The sequence below is a fragment of the Macaca nemestrina genome, chromosome 1, assembly GCF_043159975.1.
Source record: "Macaca nemestrina isolate mMacNem1 chromosome 1, mMacNem.hap1, whole genome shotgun sequence".
Lineage (NCBI taxonomy): Eukaryota > Metazoa > Chordata > Mammalia > Primates > Cercopithecidae > Macaca > Macaca nemestrina.
In genome coordinates, this window is record NC_092125.1 from 106,708,404 (window position 1) to 106,727,203 (window position 18,800).

General features: G+C 37.2%; 1 protein-coding gene across 1 annotated transcript; it reads left to right on the forward strand.

Annotated features, from left to right (window-relative positions):
* The first annotated feature begins 6,249 nt into the window (after positions 1-6,249).
* LOC105497915 (small proline-rich protein 2D) lies at positions 6,250-15,762 on the forward strand. Its single transcript, XM_011769446.2, has 2 exons — positions 6,250-6,328; positions 15,131-15,762. The coding sequence occupies exon 2, from the start codon at positions 15,150-15,152 to the stop codon at positions 15,366-15,368; it is 219 nt and encodes a 72-aa protein (XP_011767748.1). The 5' UTR covers positions 6,250-6,328; positions 15,131-15,149; the 3' UTR covers positions 15,369-15,762.
* The last annotated feature ends 3,038 nt before the right edge of the window (positions 15,763-18,800 follow it).

Sequence of the window (18,800 nt, forward strand, 5' to 3'; positions counted from 1 at the left end):
TTGCTATTTTGAATAGTGCTATAATAAACATATGTGTGCATGTGTCTTTATAGTAGAGTGATTTATAATTCTTTGGGTATATACTCAGTAATGGTATTGCTGGATCAAATGGTATTTCTATTTCTAGATCCTTGAGGAATCACCACATTGTCTTCCACAATGGTTGAACTAATTTACACTCCCTCCCACCAACAGTGTAAAAGCATTCCTATTTCCCCACATCCTCTCCAGCATCTGTTGTTTTCCTGACCTTTTAATGATCGCCATTCTAACTGGCCTGAGATGGTATCTCACTGTGGTTTTGATTTGCATTTCTCTAATGACCAGTGATGATGAGCTTTTTTTCATATGTTTTTTTTCTATTTTTTATTTTTTATTTTTTTTATTATACTTTAAGTCTAGGGTACATGTGGATAACGTGCAGGTTTGTTACATATGTATACTTGTGCCATGTTGGTGTGCTGCACCCATCAACTCGTCAGCACCCATCAGCTCGTCATTTACATCAGGTATTGTTGGCTGCATAAATGTCTTCTTTTGAGAAGTGTCTGTTCATATCCTTCACCCACTTTTTGATGGGTTTGTTTATTTCTTGTAAATTTGTTTAAGGTCTTTGTAGATTCTGGATATAAGCCCTTTGTCAGATGGGTAGATTGAAAAAATTTTCTCCCATTCTGTACATTGCCTGTTCACTCTGATGATAGTTTCTTTTGTTGTGCAGAAGCTCTTTAGTTTAATTAGATTCCCATTTGTCAATTTTGATTTTTGTTGCATTTGCTTTTGGTGTTTTAGTCATGAAGTCTTTGCCCATGCCTATGTCCTGAATGGTATTGCCTACAAAATCAATGTGCAAAAATCACAAGCATTCCTATACACCAATAACAGACAAACAGAGCACCAAATTGTGAGTGAACTCCCATTCACAATTGCTACAAAAAGAATGAAATACCTAGAAATACAACTTACAAGGGATGTGAAGGACCTCTTCAAGGAGAACTACAAACCACTGCTCAAGGAAATAAGAGAGGACACAAACAAATGGTAAAACATTCCATGCTCATGGATAGGAAGAATCAATATCATGAAAATGGTCATACTGCTCAAAGTAATTTAGAGATTAAATGCTATCCCCATCAATTGGAAAAAACTACTTTAAATTTCATATGGAACAAAAAAAGAGCCTGCATAGCCAAGACAATCCTAAGCAAAAAGAACAAAGCTAGGGGCATCACACTACCTGACTTCAAACTATACTACAAGGTTACAGTAACCAGAATAGCATGGTACTGGTACCAAAGCAGATATATAGACCAATGAAACAGAACAGAGGCCTTAGAAATAACACATCTATAACCATTTGATCTTTGACAAACAAAACTTACTCCTTTTATGTATGTCTATGTTTGTACTCATTAACCAGTGTTTTTTCATTCTCCACCCCCTGAACACCCTTTGCTGCTTCTGGTATCTATCATTCTACTCTCTACCTTTATCGATCAGCTTTTATAGCTCCCACATATAAGTGAAAACATGCAATATTTGTCTTTCTCTGCTTGACTTATTTTACTTATCATGATGACCTCCAGTTGAATCCATTTTGCTTCCAATGACAGGATTTCATTCTTTTTATTACAATGGAATAGTATTTCATTGTGTGTACATACAATATTTTCTTTATCCATTTATTTGTTAATAGATGCTTGGGTTACACATCTTTGCTATGGTGAATAGTGCTTCAATAACCATGGAAGTTTAGGCATCCTTTTCATAATCTGATTTCTTTTTCCTTTGGAGAGATACACAGCAGTTGGATTGCTGGATTGAATGATAGTTACATTTTTAGTTTTTTTTGGAGAAATCTTCTTACTGTTTTCCATGGTGGCTGTACTAATATACATTCCCACCAAGGGCATATAAGACTTTTTTCTTTACATCCTCTTCAGCACCTGCTATTTTGTTTTAAACTTTTATTTTAAGTTCAGGGGTACATGTGCAGGTTTGTTATATAGTTAAACTTGTGTCACAGGGGTTTATCATACAGCGATTTCATCACCTAGGTATTAATTCTAGTACCCATCAGTTATTTTATCTGATCCTTTACTTCCCCATATCCATCACCCTGTGGTAGGTCCCATTGTCTGTAGTTCCCCTTTATGTGTCCATGTGTTCTCATCATTTAACTTGCTGTTTTAAGTGAAAACATGTCATATTTGGTTTTTTGATTCTGCTTAGTTTGCTAAGGATAATGGCCTCCAGCTCCATCCATGTACCTGTAAAGGACACAGTCTCATATCTTCTTATGGCTGCATAGTATTTCATGGTGCATATGTACCACTTTTTCTTTATCTAGTCTATCACTGATGGGCACTTAGTTTGATTCCATGCCTTTGCTATTGTGAATAGTGCTGCAATGAATGTAACACATTCATGTATCTTTATGATAGAATGGTTTATATTCCTTTGGGTATATACCAAGTAATGGGATTGCTGGTTTTAATGGTAGTTCTTCAATTTTAGTTATTTGAGTAATTACTACCATGTATTCCACAATGTTTGAATAAATTTACACTTCCACCAACAGTGTATAAGCATTTATTTTCTCTACAACCTCTCTAGTACCTCTTATTTTTTTTTTTTGACTTTTTAATAATAGCCATCTGACTGGTATGAGACTCTATCTCACTGTGGTTTTGATTTGCATTTCTCCAGTGATCTGTGACATTGAACTTTTTTTCACATGCTTCTTGGCCACATGTATGTCTCCTTTTGAAAGTGTCTGTTCCTGTCTTTTGTCCACTTTTCAAAGGGGTTGTTTATTTTTCTTATAAATTTGTTCAAATTCCTTATAGATGTTGGATCTTAGACCTTTATAAGATGTGTAGCTTGCAATATTTTTAGCAGAGATGGGGTTTCACTGTGTTATAGTGCTATAAATTTCCCTCTTACCACTGTTTTAGCTGTGGCCCAGAGATTCCGGTGCTTTGTAGCTTAATAACTTCTTGATTTTTTCCTTAATTTGATTATTTACCCAAAAGACATTCAGAAACATGTTACTGAATTTCTAATTAATTGTATGTTTTTGAGTGAATTTCTTAGTCTTGATTTCTAATTTCATTGCACTCTGGTTTGAGGAACTGGTTGTTATGATTTCAGTCCTTTTGTATTTGCTGAGGAGAGTTTTATATCCTATCATGTGATGGATTTGAGACTATGTGCCATGTGGCAATAAGAAGAATATATATTCTGTTGTTTTTAGGTGGACAGTTATGGATTATTAGCAGGTAAATTTGATCCAGTGCTAAGTTTTGGTAGTGAGTAGCATTGTTAATTTTCTGTCTCTATGATGTGTCTAATACTGTCCATGTGATGTTTCAGTCTCTCACTATTATTATGTGGGAGTCTAAGCCTTTTTGAAGATCTCTAAGAACTTGATTTATAAATCTGAGTTTTCCTGTGTTGGGTGCACATATATTTAAGATAGGTCTTCTTGTTGATTTGATCCCTTTACCATTATGTAAGGCTGTTTTTAATCTTTTTTGATTTTTGTTGGTTTAATGTCTCCTGAAATTAAGATGGCAACCCCTGCTTTTTTCTGTTTGTTTGTTTGTTTGTTTGCTTGGTAGATTTTTCTCCGTCCCCTTACTTTGAGCCTATGTGGGTCATTGTATGTGAGTTTGGTCTCTTGAAGACAGCATACGAATGGATCTTGGTTCTTTTTCTAGCTTGCCACTCTGGGTTTTAATTGGGGCATTTATCCCATGTGCATTCAAGGTTAGTATTGATACATGTGGATTTGATTGTGTCATGATGTTAGCTGGTTATTCTGAAAATTTGTTTATATGGTTGCTTTATAGTGTCACTGGTTGTGTACTAAAGTGTGTTTCTGTAGTTGCTGGTAATTGTCTTTCTATATTTACTGTTCCCTCTAGTAATGTAGCTCTACTGATAACAAATTCCCTCAGCCTTTGCTTGTCTGAAAATGATCTTTTTTCTCTTTAACTTATGAAACTGAGTTTGACTAGTTATGAAATTCTGGGTTGATATTTCTTTTCTCTAAGAATGTTGTATATTGGCTCCCAATCTCTTCTGGACTATATGGTTTCTGCTGAGAGGTCTGCTGTTAGTCTGATGGGCTTCCCTGTATAGGTGACCTGACCTTTCTCTCTAGCTGCCTTTAGCATTTTTTCTTTCATTTGACTTTGAAGAATCTGATGATTATGTGCCTTGCAGATGATGTTCTTCTGTAGTATCTTGCTAGGGTTCTCCACATTTTCTGAATTTGAATGTCTACCTCTCTAGCTGGATTGGGTAAGTTCTCATGGATGATATCTCGGAACACATTTTCAAGTTGGTTACACTCTTCCCATCTCTTTCAGCAACACCAATGAATCACTAATTTGATTTCTTTATAAAATAACATATTTATCCAAGGCTTCATTCATTCCTTTTCATTCATTTCTCTCTTTTCTTGTCTGACTGTCTTATTTCAGAAAGTCAGTGTTTGAGCTCTGGGATTCTTTTTTCTGCTTGGCTTATTCAGATATTAATGCTTGTGATTGCATTAGAACATAACAAACAATAAATTTTGTAGTGTTTTTCAGCTCTATCTGGTAGGTTATGTTCTTTTCTGTACTGGCTACTTTGTCAGTCAGCTCCTGTGTTGTTTTATTGTGATTCTTAGCTTCCTTGGTTTCATCATAGTCTTACATATCAATGATCTTCCTTCCTATCCATATCGAAATTCTATTTCTGCCACTTCAGCCATTCTAGCTCAGTTCGGAACCCTTGCTAGAGAGGTTGTGTGATTGTTTGGAGGAACAAAGACACCCTGGCTTTTTGAGTTGTCAGAGTTCTTGTGCGGATTCTTTCTTATCTTCATGTGCTTATATTCCTTCAATCTTTGAAGTTGCTGACATTTGGGTGGCTTTTAATTCCTTTTATCTCATTTGATAACCTTGAGGTTGTGATTGTGGTATAACATCAATTCAGATGACTGACTTTATTTCTGAAATATTTTAGGGTCCCAACACTCAGCTCCCAACTCCTGGACTGCATGCCATAACTCTGAGGGAACTGTGTCAGGCTTGACTTTGTCCTTTGGCTCCCCCAGGTTAGGAATCCACTGTGCTATGGAGGCTGAGGTGCTCCTTGAACCCTGTTCACTACACTCCGATGAGTGGTGTCAGCCAAGGTGTTTTGTAGTGTGGTGACAGTGGGGTCCATTCTTGTTTGTATGTGCCAAGAGCAGTGGCAGCATGGCAGGGTGCATACTATTGGGCTGGGGGCAGTGTTCTTGCAGGTGCTAGCGTACCTGCCTCTGCAGGGATGTTCACCACAATGGTGGAGGCAATGTGGCTTGGGGGTGTAGGGGGTCCCTGCTGGTTACTGTGTGTGTTGTCACACTTGTAGTGTTGTTGGTATATGGTAGGGTGCTGGTGGGTGCAGGTCTGTGCCCTTTTTCTGTGTGCTGCAGTTAGGGTGGTTGTTTGGGGTGCAAGAATTTCCATTGTTTTCAGTGCCTAGTTTCACTCCCATGGCAGTGTTGGCACAAGGGTATTCACTGGCATGGGCAGTGGACTGGCAAGGTTGGGATTGGCTGGCTCTGTGATTGCAATGGCTATCACCAGGGAGAATGGGCTGACTGTACTCTCAGCAGTAGTGCAGCAGTGACAGGGCAGGATGCACACTCTCACATATACTGGTGAGGAGAGGAAAGCAAAACCCACTCATGCACTCACCTGCTGGCGAAGTGATATGGCGTGTTACTTTGGGCCCAGGGTAAGCTGCAGTGTTAGGAGTGAGCAGGTGGGCCTGTGGGTGACCCTGGGCGGCTGCCCTACTGGAGTTCTCCATTTGTTAGCTGTGATCTCCCAGCACAGAGGCTAAAATGTGGGTCCCAAGGTCCCCCAAGTTTGCCCTAGAAACAAGTGCATCCAGACTGGCACCTCAGGAGAGACCAGCTGACCAGGAAGTGCTTAGGTCAGACTGGTGCCATTTGAAGGGCAAGATTGCCCTGCAGAGTTCAGGTCCAACAGTCCCCCAAGGGCTAAAGTCTGCTAGGTGAGTAAGTTGAGCCTAGGGAGATGGCCATCCCTAGCCCTGTTCCACTATAGACAAGCCCCCACCAAACCTGTTGAGCTCCACATCAGCTGGCATGCTGCCCCTGTCACTTCTCTAAGCAGCTCTCCCTGTCAACTGGAGTGTCCCTGGTGGTTGAGGGAGTCGCCTCCTGCCGGGATTCCAGAGGCCCATGGGGAGAGTGGGTTGCTCCTTGTCAGTTCATCTCAGCTGTTCCCCTGGATTCACTGGAGGCCAGGAACCAGTCCTGGTGTGTAGTGTCTCCGGGCAGAGCTCCTAACTTTTTCCTTTTCAGCCTCGTTTCTGGGTCTTCCCTTGGTTCACTCTCAGTGCCTTCCCTCTGAATATCTGTTAGAAGTGCACTTGTTATCTTGGTGCTTTAGCAGCAGCTGTTCCTCCTGGCTGCATCCAGTTGGCCATCTTGCCCAGAGCCAAAAGAATTATCTGGGATTCTAAATGTTTTTGAGTCTTTTTTACGCCAATATTCATGAGGAATATTGTTCTGTAGTTTTCATTTCTTGTAGTGCCTTTTCTGACTTTTGTGTCAGGGTAATGGCGGACCTCATGGAACAAGACAGGAAGTAGTCCCTATTTTCAGTTTTCTTTTTTGAATGATTTTGAGAAGGATCGGCATATATTTCTCCAGTAAATCCTTCTGGTTCAACACCTTTCTTTCTTGTGAGATTTTAGATTAGTGATTCAATCACCTTACTTATTATAAATCTATTCAAATTATCTATTTCTTCATGATTTGGTTTGGTAGACAGTATATTTCTAAGAATTTGTTCATTTTAACTGGGTTATTTAATAAGCTGACATAGAATTATTTATACTTTCCTCTTCAGATTGTTTTCATTTCTGTAAAATCAGTAGTAGCGTTACTCCTTTTTTTAAAGAATTTAGGTATTTGAGTCTTACATCGTTTTTTATTCCTGTAGTTAATCTGTCTAAAGATTTGTCAAATTTGTTGACTTTTTCAAGGAAATAAAACTTAATATTATTGATTTTTCTCTACTGTTTGCTTGTCTTTTATTAGTATCTCTATGCTAGGCTCATATTTTCTTTTTTGGGGTTTATCTTACTTTACTTTTTGTAGTTTCTTAAGTGTAACATGAGGTTATTGGTCTGAGATTTCTTTTTTCATTAAAAATGTATGTGGTTATGGCTATAAATTTTCCTGTTAGCACTGCTTTCTGCTGCAACCCATAAGTTTCGGTATGGTGTGTTTTGTTGCGAGTAGTCTCAAGTGAGTTCTAATTTTCCCTGTGATTTCATATTTGACTTGTTGGTTGTTTAAGAGTGTGTTGTTTAATTGCCACAAATTTGTGAAATTTGCCATTTTAATTTGAGTATAAGTTTTTCGTTTTATTTCCTTGTAATTGGAAAAGTCCATTGCATGATTTTAGACTTTTAAAATATACTAACTTGTTTTGTAGCCTAATATATGGTCTATCCTGGAGAGTGTTCTTCCATGTTCTCTTGAGAAAACTGTAAGGTGTATCCTGCTGTTGTTGGGTGGAGTGCTCTATATTTGCCTATTTGGTTGGATTGGCTTATATATTTATGTCCTCTATTTTTTCAAACTTCTATTATTCTAGCCATGATAATTCACTAATGAGAATTCACTCACAATTCACTAATGAGAGTGAATTATTTGAGTTTTCAACATTTATTATAGACCTATCAACTTCTTTTAATTTCTCTCACTGTATCTTCGTATACTTTGTAGTTCTGATGTTTAGTAAATGTATGTTTATAACTTCTATATTTTCTTGGTGAATAAATCTCTATCAATACATGTGTCCTTATAACAGTTCTCAACAGTATCTTAAAGTTAATTGTGTCTGATGTTAATGTAGCCGCCTATGGTCTCTTTTGGCTACTATTTACATGAAATATCTTTTTCCATCCTATTACTTTCACCTCCTTTGTGTCTTTAGCTGTAAAGTTACTCTCTTAAACAAAAAATAGTTGAATCTTTTTTCTTTTTGATTCTTTATTATAATTTGTGTTGGTGGGGAGAATTTAATTCATTCACATTTAAAGTAATTACTGATAAAGAAGGTCTTCTTTCTGCACTTACTGTTTTCTGTATAATGTTTGTTTTTCATTACTGTCTGATTTATGTTTATTTGATTTTTTGTAGTGAAACTAGTTTATTGCCTTTTATCTTTTGTGTATACTCGAAAATATTTTTGTGATTTCAATGGGGATAATATATAATATCCTAAAGTTATAGTAATCTATTTGAAATAACACTCATTTAACTTCAATTGCATCGAAATGTTGACTCATACCCCGCCTGGACAACATGGCGAAACCCCGTCTCTACTAAAAATACAAAAATTACCTGGGTGTGGTTGCACATGCCTGTAATTTCACTACTAAGGAGGCTGAGGCAAGAGAATTGCTTGAGCTCAGAGGTGGAGGTTGCAGTGAGCCAAGATTATGCCACCGCATTCCACCCTGGGTGAGGCAGTGAGATTGTCAAAAAGGAAAAAAAAAAAGCAAAGTTGACTCATACAGCCCTATCCTATTTTTATGCTGAGTTCACAAATTACTTCTTTATACATTGTGTGTTCACTAACTTAGACTTGTAATTATATTGTATTTATTTGCATTTTAAACCTTGTAGAAAGTAAAAAGTGGAGATACAAGCTAAAATTTCAATAATGTTGGCTTTTATATACCAGTGTCATTTATCAGAGATTTTTATACCTTCATATAGTTTCTCTCCAGCATCCTTTTATTTCAACCTGAGCATCTCTCTTTATAATTTCTCATACACAAAATCCAGGGCCAATGAAATGCCTCAAGTTTTCATTTCTGGAAATGCCATAATTTTGCCTTCATTTTAAAGGACAGTTTTGCCATGTATAGAATTCTAGGTTGAAAGTGGTTTCTTTTAGGGCTTTAAATATGTCACCCCACTACCTCTTGATCTCCAAGGTTTCTGATGAGCATTTGGTCACCTACTTCTTAAGGATTTCTTAGATATGATGGTTCACTTCCCTCTTACTGCTTTCAAGATTATCTCTTTTGATAATTTGATTATAATGTGTGTCACGGTGGGTGCCACCGAATTCATTGAACTTGGAGTCTGTTGCACTTTTTGGAAGTGTAATTTTGCCTTTTACAGAAATCACATAAATGGGTCTACAGCCTTTGAGGCTGACTCTTCTTACGTATCTGTTTGCATTTCAAATTCCACCACGTCTTTGTGAGTCTTGACACGTCATTCCATGTTATCACTGCACAGCATTCGACTGCTTGGTTGTGAGGTACCACAGTTTATTGATTCAATTATTGAAGGACATCTTGGTAGATCACAAGTAGTGGATATTATCACTAAAGCTGCTGTAAGTATTTGAATGCACATTATTTTTTGTTGAGATATTTTAAAATGTACTAGATCAATTTTTGAATGTGCTATTGTGGGATCATATTATAAAATTATGTTTATCTTTTAAGATTGTAAGTTAGTTTGGATTTTTTTTATAGTGTTTATATTTTATTTAACCATTCTCCAACTAACAGTATAATTTTCAGGTCTCTCATCCTATGTTAGAATTCAGACAGTCTTTTCTCTCCAAATTTTGTTCACAATTTTGTTTGTGTTTCTTTGTTTTCCTTTTGACTTTTTTTTTGAGGGAGATCACAGCCTATGCACATTCACTGTGTTGAAAAGATTCTTACAAGAAGTGTCTGATTAATTCCATCATTTACCACATAGCCTTCTTAATCTCATTAACACTAAGCATACTGAAGTACTTTATATTACTAATAGCTCTTAAATTTTGCTCTTAAATATTCAGGTCTAACATAAAGAGAAAATAAAAGTAGAATTTATAAGGTTTATACACTTTGGAAAGATTAGTGCTAATGAGGTATTCAGGTTTTTATAAGGATTCAGCTAAAATTTAGGTAATTTGCCAGCAGAAGTTTGTGATATTTAAATGAGCAATATTTTTATTGTCCTAAACAGCTAACCACAGTAACAGTAGACTAAATGGGAGATAACATTATATATTTTTTTCACACAGAACAAACCATTATATATATTTTTACACAGGATAAAAATATCTATACATGTTAATATTTTGTGAATCAACAAATCAACATACTGCTATTTATTGTTTTTAGATTTATTTTTTCTTGTACTAACTGAATTGAGAGGAAGTCCGTAGAGAGCTCAAATAACATGGACAAATTAAAACATTTTTTTCTATCCTTTGTTCTAAGTTTCTGCTTAGGTTAACTCTCATTTTTAATACATAAGAACAAATGTGCAGAAGAGCCCATCTTATTATTTCTGCACACTTCATTCAAATCATATATTTTCATTTGCTTTTTCCTAAAAACTTCTGGCACACACTTAAAATAGGGATGATATAAACAATCTGAAAGAGAAAGTTAATACCTTTCTTAACCATAAACAACTTGAAATCTATGTTTTGCCTCTGTTTAATTAACCATGTGTTTCTTTACTATTTTGAGTACTATCTGTAGCCTGTGCTAAGTACTTTATATGCAGTCTCTGATTTAATTTTTTTTCTCATGACAATTTAGTGGTAGGTACTATTGTTATCACTATGTTCTATTATCTTTATTACCTATCTACCCATCATCTATTACTTCCAGTTTCATCATATTATGGCCAATTTTATGATTTCTATCTGTCTGGGTCTTGGATAGTAGACAAACTCTTTCCTGATTGTTTTTTTTACCCTAAGAAGATCGACCAATTTTGGTGAACTTTTTTACACATACATATGGCTATTGGGTGTCTGTGGCTTCTGTGTACATATGTCACTGCTATGAGGACGGGGGATATTATTGGGGTTTTCTTCAAGAGAGATTTTAGAAGGGATGTGATCAAATGTAGAGCTATAACACTGCTACTTGCATCCAGCCCCACCCTTGATCTCTGACCAAAAATGCTAAAAAGAAAAAAGACCATTATCTCACTAATTGAGCAATGGACAGGCTTGTCTCTTGTCAGCTTTTCAAAGCAGAATTTTAAGATTCCTTCCTCAATAATAGGTAACATTTGGAGAATATTCTGAAAAGTAAAACAAGAAAATAAACATCATCTGTAATTTCACCAGCCATATATTAATAACATTTAATATATTGTTTCATATGTTTCCTACCTTTTAATAATGTTGATGAAAATGCTGTCATGCTTTACATATGTTTTTCGTACAATTAGAATATTTTAAATTATATTAAATAATCTTCCAAAACATCCAATTTAATGATCTTCACTATTCTATGATATGTATGTTCTGTAATTTATCAGATTCAGCATGGAAGGACAATGGAGGCTTAGCCTTTCATTCAGAAATAAAAGCAGAAGGCAGATATGTGATATGCATGTGGAGTTGCAGTTAGCATATCTCTGAACATATCAATTATATTTTCCCATAATTTCTGTTTTTTAATATTTTTCTATTTAATTTTAAAATTTTATTTGCCAGTACTATTTTGTTTAGTGGAATGTATAGTATTGAAATGTGAGATAAAATGTTGAATCAAGTATTAGACAAAATTAAAAGTGTTTGCACAAAGTGAATGGACTGCCATGACATTATATTATGTGAAAAAAAGAGCAGTTCTCAAAAGGTTACGTGATGTATAAATTCACTCAAATATTCTTAAAATAATGAAATCATGGAGATGGATAAAAGAGTAATATTTACCAGAGGTAAGTATTTGGGAAGGGAGGGGTGGTTATGACTATAAGTGGGGAGCAGAGAAGCCTTGTGGAAATGGAATACTTGTGTATCTCGATTGTAGTAGTAGTTAGCGAACACTATGTACGTGACGTAAACTTCATAGCATTATAAACATACACAAACACAAATGAGTGAATATATAATTAATAAAATTCAAATATACTGTCTGATTCAGAAAATGTTAAAGTTATTTGTTCTTTCCTGTCATTTTAAGTACTAATAATTCATACTTAATGATCCCCTAAAAATTATGAAGTAGAAGTAATAGGAATGAACCTAAAGCTATTAGACTCTTAAAGAACATAAAGCTAACCTCTTTACACATGTAGATAGATGACAGATAAAGACACATGGTCTGTGGGTGTGAGTGTGTGTGTATGTGTTTGTGTGTGTGCGTGTGTGAAGTATACCTCGCTCTATGTCTCAGGGCCTGGATGTCATAACTAGGGGAAGCTGTGACTGGTAGCTGCCCTTCTTCATGTTGTGGCCGCTCTTCATGTAGCTGGTCTGTGGGGAACTGTGAGTTTCCAGTTCGCCACCTCAACTTGTAAAGTGAGCCTATCTGAGATGCTGGGGGCACTAGGGCTGCTGCCACTCTGGTGCCTGCACTGCTGCCATAAGCAGCCTGTTTGAGTGGGGTGTCCTCAGAAGGGCAGTCTCAGGGAGTGACCCAAACTGTATTATCTCACACAGTGATCTCATTTGGCAGAGAATTCTCCAATTTTTCATGTCAGAAATCAGACGTTTCTCTAAGGATTTGTGTTGTAGGTGTGATGTGAGGCTCTGGGGAGGAGTAGGGGACCTATTGAGAGAAGTCTGTTTACTTCACCCACTGTGCTTGGCATGTGTAATGGTCTATAGGAAGTATTTGGTGAGAACACTATTTGTAAACACCTGGCGCAAAGGTGCTGACATGACAGTTCTATTTCTGTAGCATCTGGCCAGTGGAGATCTTGGCCAAAAGCCCTTCTTCATAGACTGGAGCAATTGCAGATCTGGAAACCTAACGTGCTTAACTGAGGGATGTGATGCTGGGTTGATTCAGTGCTCTTGCTCTATCTGGAGGATAGCTGGTGAGTGCTCCAAAGAATTTGAGTCACTCTTCTTCCTCTTTTTCCTTATCTTCCTCTTCCTTCTTCTTCTTCAATTATAAAACCACATTCTTGGAAAGCTTCCTGATCATTGGCCCAGATGAGAAAGCTCCAGCAACATTATTTTAAATGTTTAATATACAATGTTTAGTAAGTCCCATTGATTACAGGAAGAGTTTTAAAAAGATGTGAAAGACATTCACATGAATAACATTTGTATTGAGTGAACAATGATAAAAAGGTCAGATGAGAGGTATACATTGGGATGTGAGTTGATAATCTAGCAAGTTGTGGGGCTGGAGGGCTTTGGGAAAAGACAATGGAAGAACATACAAACAAATAAAATAATACTGTCTTTCAAACACTAAAACCTGTAGAGAAAGCAAACACATAGGATCACACTTTGTTTATGTTTTCCCCTTGATTTCAGACGTTAAGTGCTCTGACCTCTATTGTGGAAAACTTCTAATTATTTACATCACATACTGTGAGTCTATGCATCTTGCTCTCTATAGGATGTTCACAGGGAAACATACAGGCATGGTTCAATACAAATATTTAAAATGAATGCTTGTAACCTTGTTTCCCTTTTCTCCATTTCCTTAATGTGGTGAATAAAAGTACAGTTTTACAAATGAAAAGGCTCTAGTACAAGTCCTTGATGGCAGCAGTGGTAAACGTACTGGAGAGACTGTTTCTCACTCTGGTATCTATCCTGGGACACAAGTGCCCCTTTGAGGGTTGTAGAAGACAGCCCTCAAAGAGGAAAGGATATAGGTAAAATCTGGGGTTCTGTGAGAGAAAGATAGAGGTGGAGCAGAAAATTTCAGGCTTGATCAGGGTCAACAGAAGGCAAGATATGGTCAGTGCCTTCAAAACCAGAGGTAGGTATGATGCTCCTCTGTTTACAATTCCAGGGAGGAGGGTTGACCTGGCTGTGGTCATACAACTTAGCAAAAAAATCTGGGGCCAGAACTCAGGTCTTTGTTAAGTCTGTCCGTCCTTCTAGCACATTGGCAAATTGTACGAGGAAAACGCAGGCGGAGATGGGTTCATGTACAACAATATGGCATTCAGTTACAGTGGATCAGGGCAGGAAGTTTTATGATTTAGGGAATGTTAGACAGGAAGCATTCATTGCCCCCAGTCAGGAAAGAGAGCCCTTGACCACCAGTTAGAGAATCTCCCAAGTCCCTCTTTGCCATAAGTCACTGAAATTGAGATCTAAGGCAGAGCCTCCATGAGTCAGGAGCACTTAATCCAGTAGAGAGATCCCAGAACAGGATATTTACCAATTTGAGAATCCCTGTCATGCCAGTAATGGATAAATTTGCATTTTAGTTGGGACATTGCTGGACCAGCCCAGTTTTAGGTAGTTCCCCTTCCTGCTGGGTGGGGTAGCAGGCCCTATAAAGAGGTTCTGTGCTCTACAACTCCTAAACTCCTGATATTTGAGCACCGATCTGCTTTGGAGAACCTGGTGAGTCTGCTTCCTTGAGTTCCTCTGTTCTTTGTGCCCTGAAATGTTGAATGTAATCTGAATACGGCAAGTTTGGCAGATCCAAACCTATGGTCATAGGTTTGATGGTACTTAGTGAATGGAACTACAGGATTAGACTACATGATGCAGTGTTTTATATTGCTTTTAAAAAAATGCACAGTTATATGTCCATATGAACAGAGAAGTTAATAGGAAAGCCTTTGTTTGAAGAAAGGGATGAAGTATTTTTCTCTTTTCCATATTTTCCTGGTGTCCTTTTCAAAGGGTTGTGTCTTAGCAGGTGTGAGAGCCTGCACTTCTTCCTGAACAGCCCTTACTCTGTGCCCAAGTCAACCCACCGGTGCTTTACAACAGATAATGATGATAGGAATAGCTTGTGAGATTGCCCAGGGGGTCTGAACTTGTGACTGCCATTCCTGAAGATGTTATTTTCATGGAAAAACATGCTTGCTTCTTTATTACAGGGATGTTTTCTTTGGAGAAATTGTATGAGGAAAGGCAGGATTTCCTAGGGCCGATGAAGCAACTTGCTAAAGTGGAAAGGAGAAGACAGGAAGTCATGAAAAGGGAGCTAAGAGTTTAAATAAATTTTTGGAGATTGGAGAAATAATATGTCATGGTATTACATAAGCTTTAATAATATGTCATGGTATTACATAAGCTTTGGCGTCTCTCTCTGGAGGATTCCTTTCCCGTGAACACTGTCATATCATTTCTTTCAGATTCTGAGACTCCAGCAGGATGTCTTACCAACAGCAGCAGTGCAAGCAGCCCTGCCAGCCACCTCCTGTGTGCCCCACGCCAAAGTGCCCAGAGCCATGTCCACCCCCGAAGTGCCCTGAGCCCTGCCCACCACCAAAGTGTCCAGAGCCCTGCCCACCTCAGCAGTGCCAGCAGAAATATCCTCCGGTGACACCTTCCCCACCCTGCCAGCCAAAGTGTCCACCCAAGAGCAAGTAACAGCTTCAGGATTCATCAGGACCATGAAAGGATAAGGATATTTGGCTCACCTCGTTCCACAGCTTCACCTGCATCTTCTCGTCAAAGCCATCAAGGGATACACAGGGAACTTCTTTCCCCTTAGCCTATGATCTGCCCATGATGACCCCTGATAGCAAAATGTTTCCTTTCTGAGGCTGCCATACTGCCACTGTCCAGGTGGAGACTTAGAAAGGAAGTCCTCAGCAGTGCCAATTCCCAGAGCTTTGGAAGAAACACCAGCAACTCTGTCCCTGGGAACCATCAGAGAATTCTGTTGTTGTTTCCTGTGTCTGTTTGTCCCTTGGGCATGAGCTTCTACCACCTATGCAGTTGTCATTTTCCTTTCACTCCCTGAGTAAAGTATCTATGCATAATATTTGTGAATGGATCTTTTGTTTCTTTTCAAATCTGCCTTATTAGTAATATTATGTAATCATTTGGGTTTATTTCCACCTTTCCTTCAACCACAGTCAATATCTTAAAATTTGGGTCATACCAAAGATTATGTCTATATTATTTAAACCACTTTTATTTTTCCTTAATTAGTGTTTGATTGATTTGAGGAACATATACAACTTCTCTGAATGTCAATCTCTTTACTGCAAAGTTAGTAAAATAACATATACTTAACAAACTGGTGTCGGGATAAATCTAATTACTATCTGAAATTTTGTTGGTGCAATGCCTGACACATAATTAGCTGTCTTTTTAGAAGTTTATTGGCAGTTACATATTATCATTGTTTCCACCATTACCACCACCATCACCATCATCATCATCATCATCATCATCATCACTCCCCATGACAACCACTACCATAGTGTTCCAGCAATAGAGTGGCTTGGATGTAACTAACATAAAAAATAAGAAGACTCTGTTATGTTATTTTTTATTGGTTCCTAATACTTACACACATTTTTAGGGTACATGTGATATTTTGTTATGTGGATCGAATGTGTAATGATAAAGTCAAGATATTAGGAAATTTAGGGCATTCATCACCTTGAGCATTCATTATTTCTCTCTTTGTTGGAAATATTTTAATTCCTCTCTTCTAGGTATTTTGAAAAACACAATATATTGTTGTAAACTGTAGTCATGCTACTCTGCTATCAAATATTAAAACTTACTCCTTTTATAAATCTCTATGTTTGTACTCATTAGCCAGTGTTTCATCATTCTTCCTCCCCTGAACACCCTTCCCTGCTTCTGTTATCTATCATTCTACTCTCTACTTTTATAGATCAAATTTTGTAGCTCCCACATATGAGTGAAAACATACAATATTTGTCTTTCTCTGCTTGATCTATTTTACTTAACATAGCGACCTACAGTTGAATCTATGTTGCTTCCAATGACAGGATTTCATTCATTGTTTTACAATGGAATAGTATTTCATTGTGTCTGTATTGTGCCTTTTCTTCATCCATTCATTTGTTAATGGATGCTTAGGTTATACATCTTTGCTATTGTGAATACTACTGCAATAACCAAGGGTGTTTAGGCATCCTTTTCATAATCTGATTTCTTTTCCTTTGGATAGATACACAGTAGTTGGATTGCTGGATTGAATGATAGTTCTATTTCAGTTTTACGGATAAATCTTAATGTTTTCCACAGCAGCTGTACTAATTTACATTCCCACCAAGAGCATATAAGACATTTTTCTTTGCATCCTCTTTGGCATCTGCTTTTTTAGTTTTTGTTTTACGTTCAGTGGTATATATGCAGGTTTGTTATATAGGTAAACTTGTGTCACAGGGGTTTATCAGACAGCTATTTCATCACCCATGTATTAATTCCAGTACTCATTAGTTATTTTTTGTGATCCTTTCCTTCCCCATGACCACCACCCTGTGGTAGGCTCCACTGTCTGCTGTTCCCCTCTATGTGTCCATGTGTTCTCATCATTTAACTTGCTGTTGTAAGTGAGAACATGCCATATTTGGTGTTCTGTTTCTGCATAAGTTTTCTAAGGATAATGGCCTCCAGCTCCATCCATGTAGCTGTAAAGGACACAGTCTCATTTCTTCTTATGGCTGCATAGTATTTCATGGTGTGTATGTACCACTTTTTCTTTATCTAGTCTATCATCGATGGGCAATTAGTTTGATTCCCATCTTTGCTATTATGAAAAGGGCTGCAATGAACATAACATGTTCATGTGTCTTTACGATGGAATGGTTTATATTCCTTTGGGTATATACCAAGTAATGGGATTGCTGGTTTTAATGGTAGTTCTTTAATTTTAGTTCTTTGAGTAATTGCCACACTGTATTCCACAATGTTTGAATAAATATACACTCCCACCAACAGTGTATAAGCATTTATTTTTGTCTTCAACCTCTCTAGCACCTCTTTTTTTTTTTTTGACTTTTCATAATAGCCATTATTGTATCTCATTGTGGTTTTGATTTGCATTTCTCCAATGATCCGTGAATTGAGCTTTTTTTTCATATGACATGTATGTCTGCTGTTGAAAATGTCTGTTCCTGTCTTTTGTGCACTTTTCAATGGGGCTGCTTTTTTTTTTTTTCTTGAAAATTTGTTCAAATTCCTTATAGATGCTGGATGTTAGACCCTTATAAGACGTGTATCTTGCAAAATTTTTCTCCTATTCTTTAGGTTGTCTGTTTACTTTTTTGATAGTTTCCTTTGCTATGCAGAAGCTCTTTAATTAGATCTCATTTGTCAATTTTCTTTTCTTTTCTTTTTTTTTTTTTGCAATTGCTTTTGGCGTCTTTGTCATAAAATCTTTGCTAGTTCCTATGTCCAGAAAGGTATCTCCTGGGTTTTCTTCCAGGGTTTTTGTAGTTTTGGGTTCTACATTTAAGTCTTTAATTCATCTTGAGTTGATTTTTGTATACAGTGTAAAGAAGGTATCCAGTTTCAATCTTCTGCATATGGATAGTCAGTTATCCCAGCACCATTTACTGAACAGGAAGTCCTTTTCCCATGCTTGTTTTTGAAAAGTTTTTAAAAGGTCAGATAGTTACAGGTGTGTTGTCTTATTTCTGGGTTTCCCTCTTCTGTTCCATTAGTCTATGTGTCTGTTTTTCCACTGGTGCCAAGCTGTTTTGTTTATGGTAGCCTTGTAGTATAGTTTACAGTTGGGTAGCATGATGTCTCTAGCTTTGTACTTTTTGCTTAGAATTACCTTGGCTATTTGGGCTGATTTTTGACTCCATATGAGTCAAAAATTTTTTTTCTGGTTCTGTGAAGAATGTCATTGGTAGTTTGATAGGAGTCACATTGAATCTGTAAATTGGACAATATGGCCTCTTTTCTTTTCTTTCTTTCTTTTCTTTCTTTCTTTTTTTTTTTTGACACAGAGTCTTGCTCTGTCGCCCAGGCTAGAGTACAGTGGCCAAATCTCAGCTCACTGCCAACTCTGCCTCCTGGGTTCACATC

What these genes read in the sequence shown, in the direction of transcription:
- LOC105497915 (XM_011769446.2), top strand. Translation starts at nt 15,150, where the DNA reads ATGTCTTACCAACAGCAGCAGTGCAAGCAGCCCTGCCAGCCACCTCCT.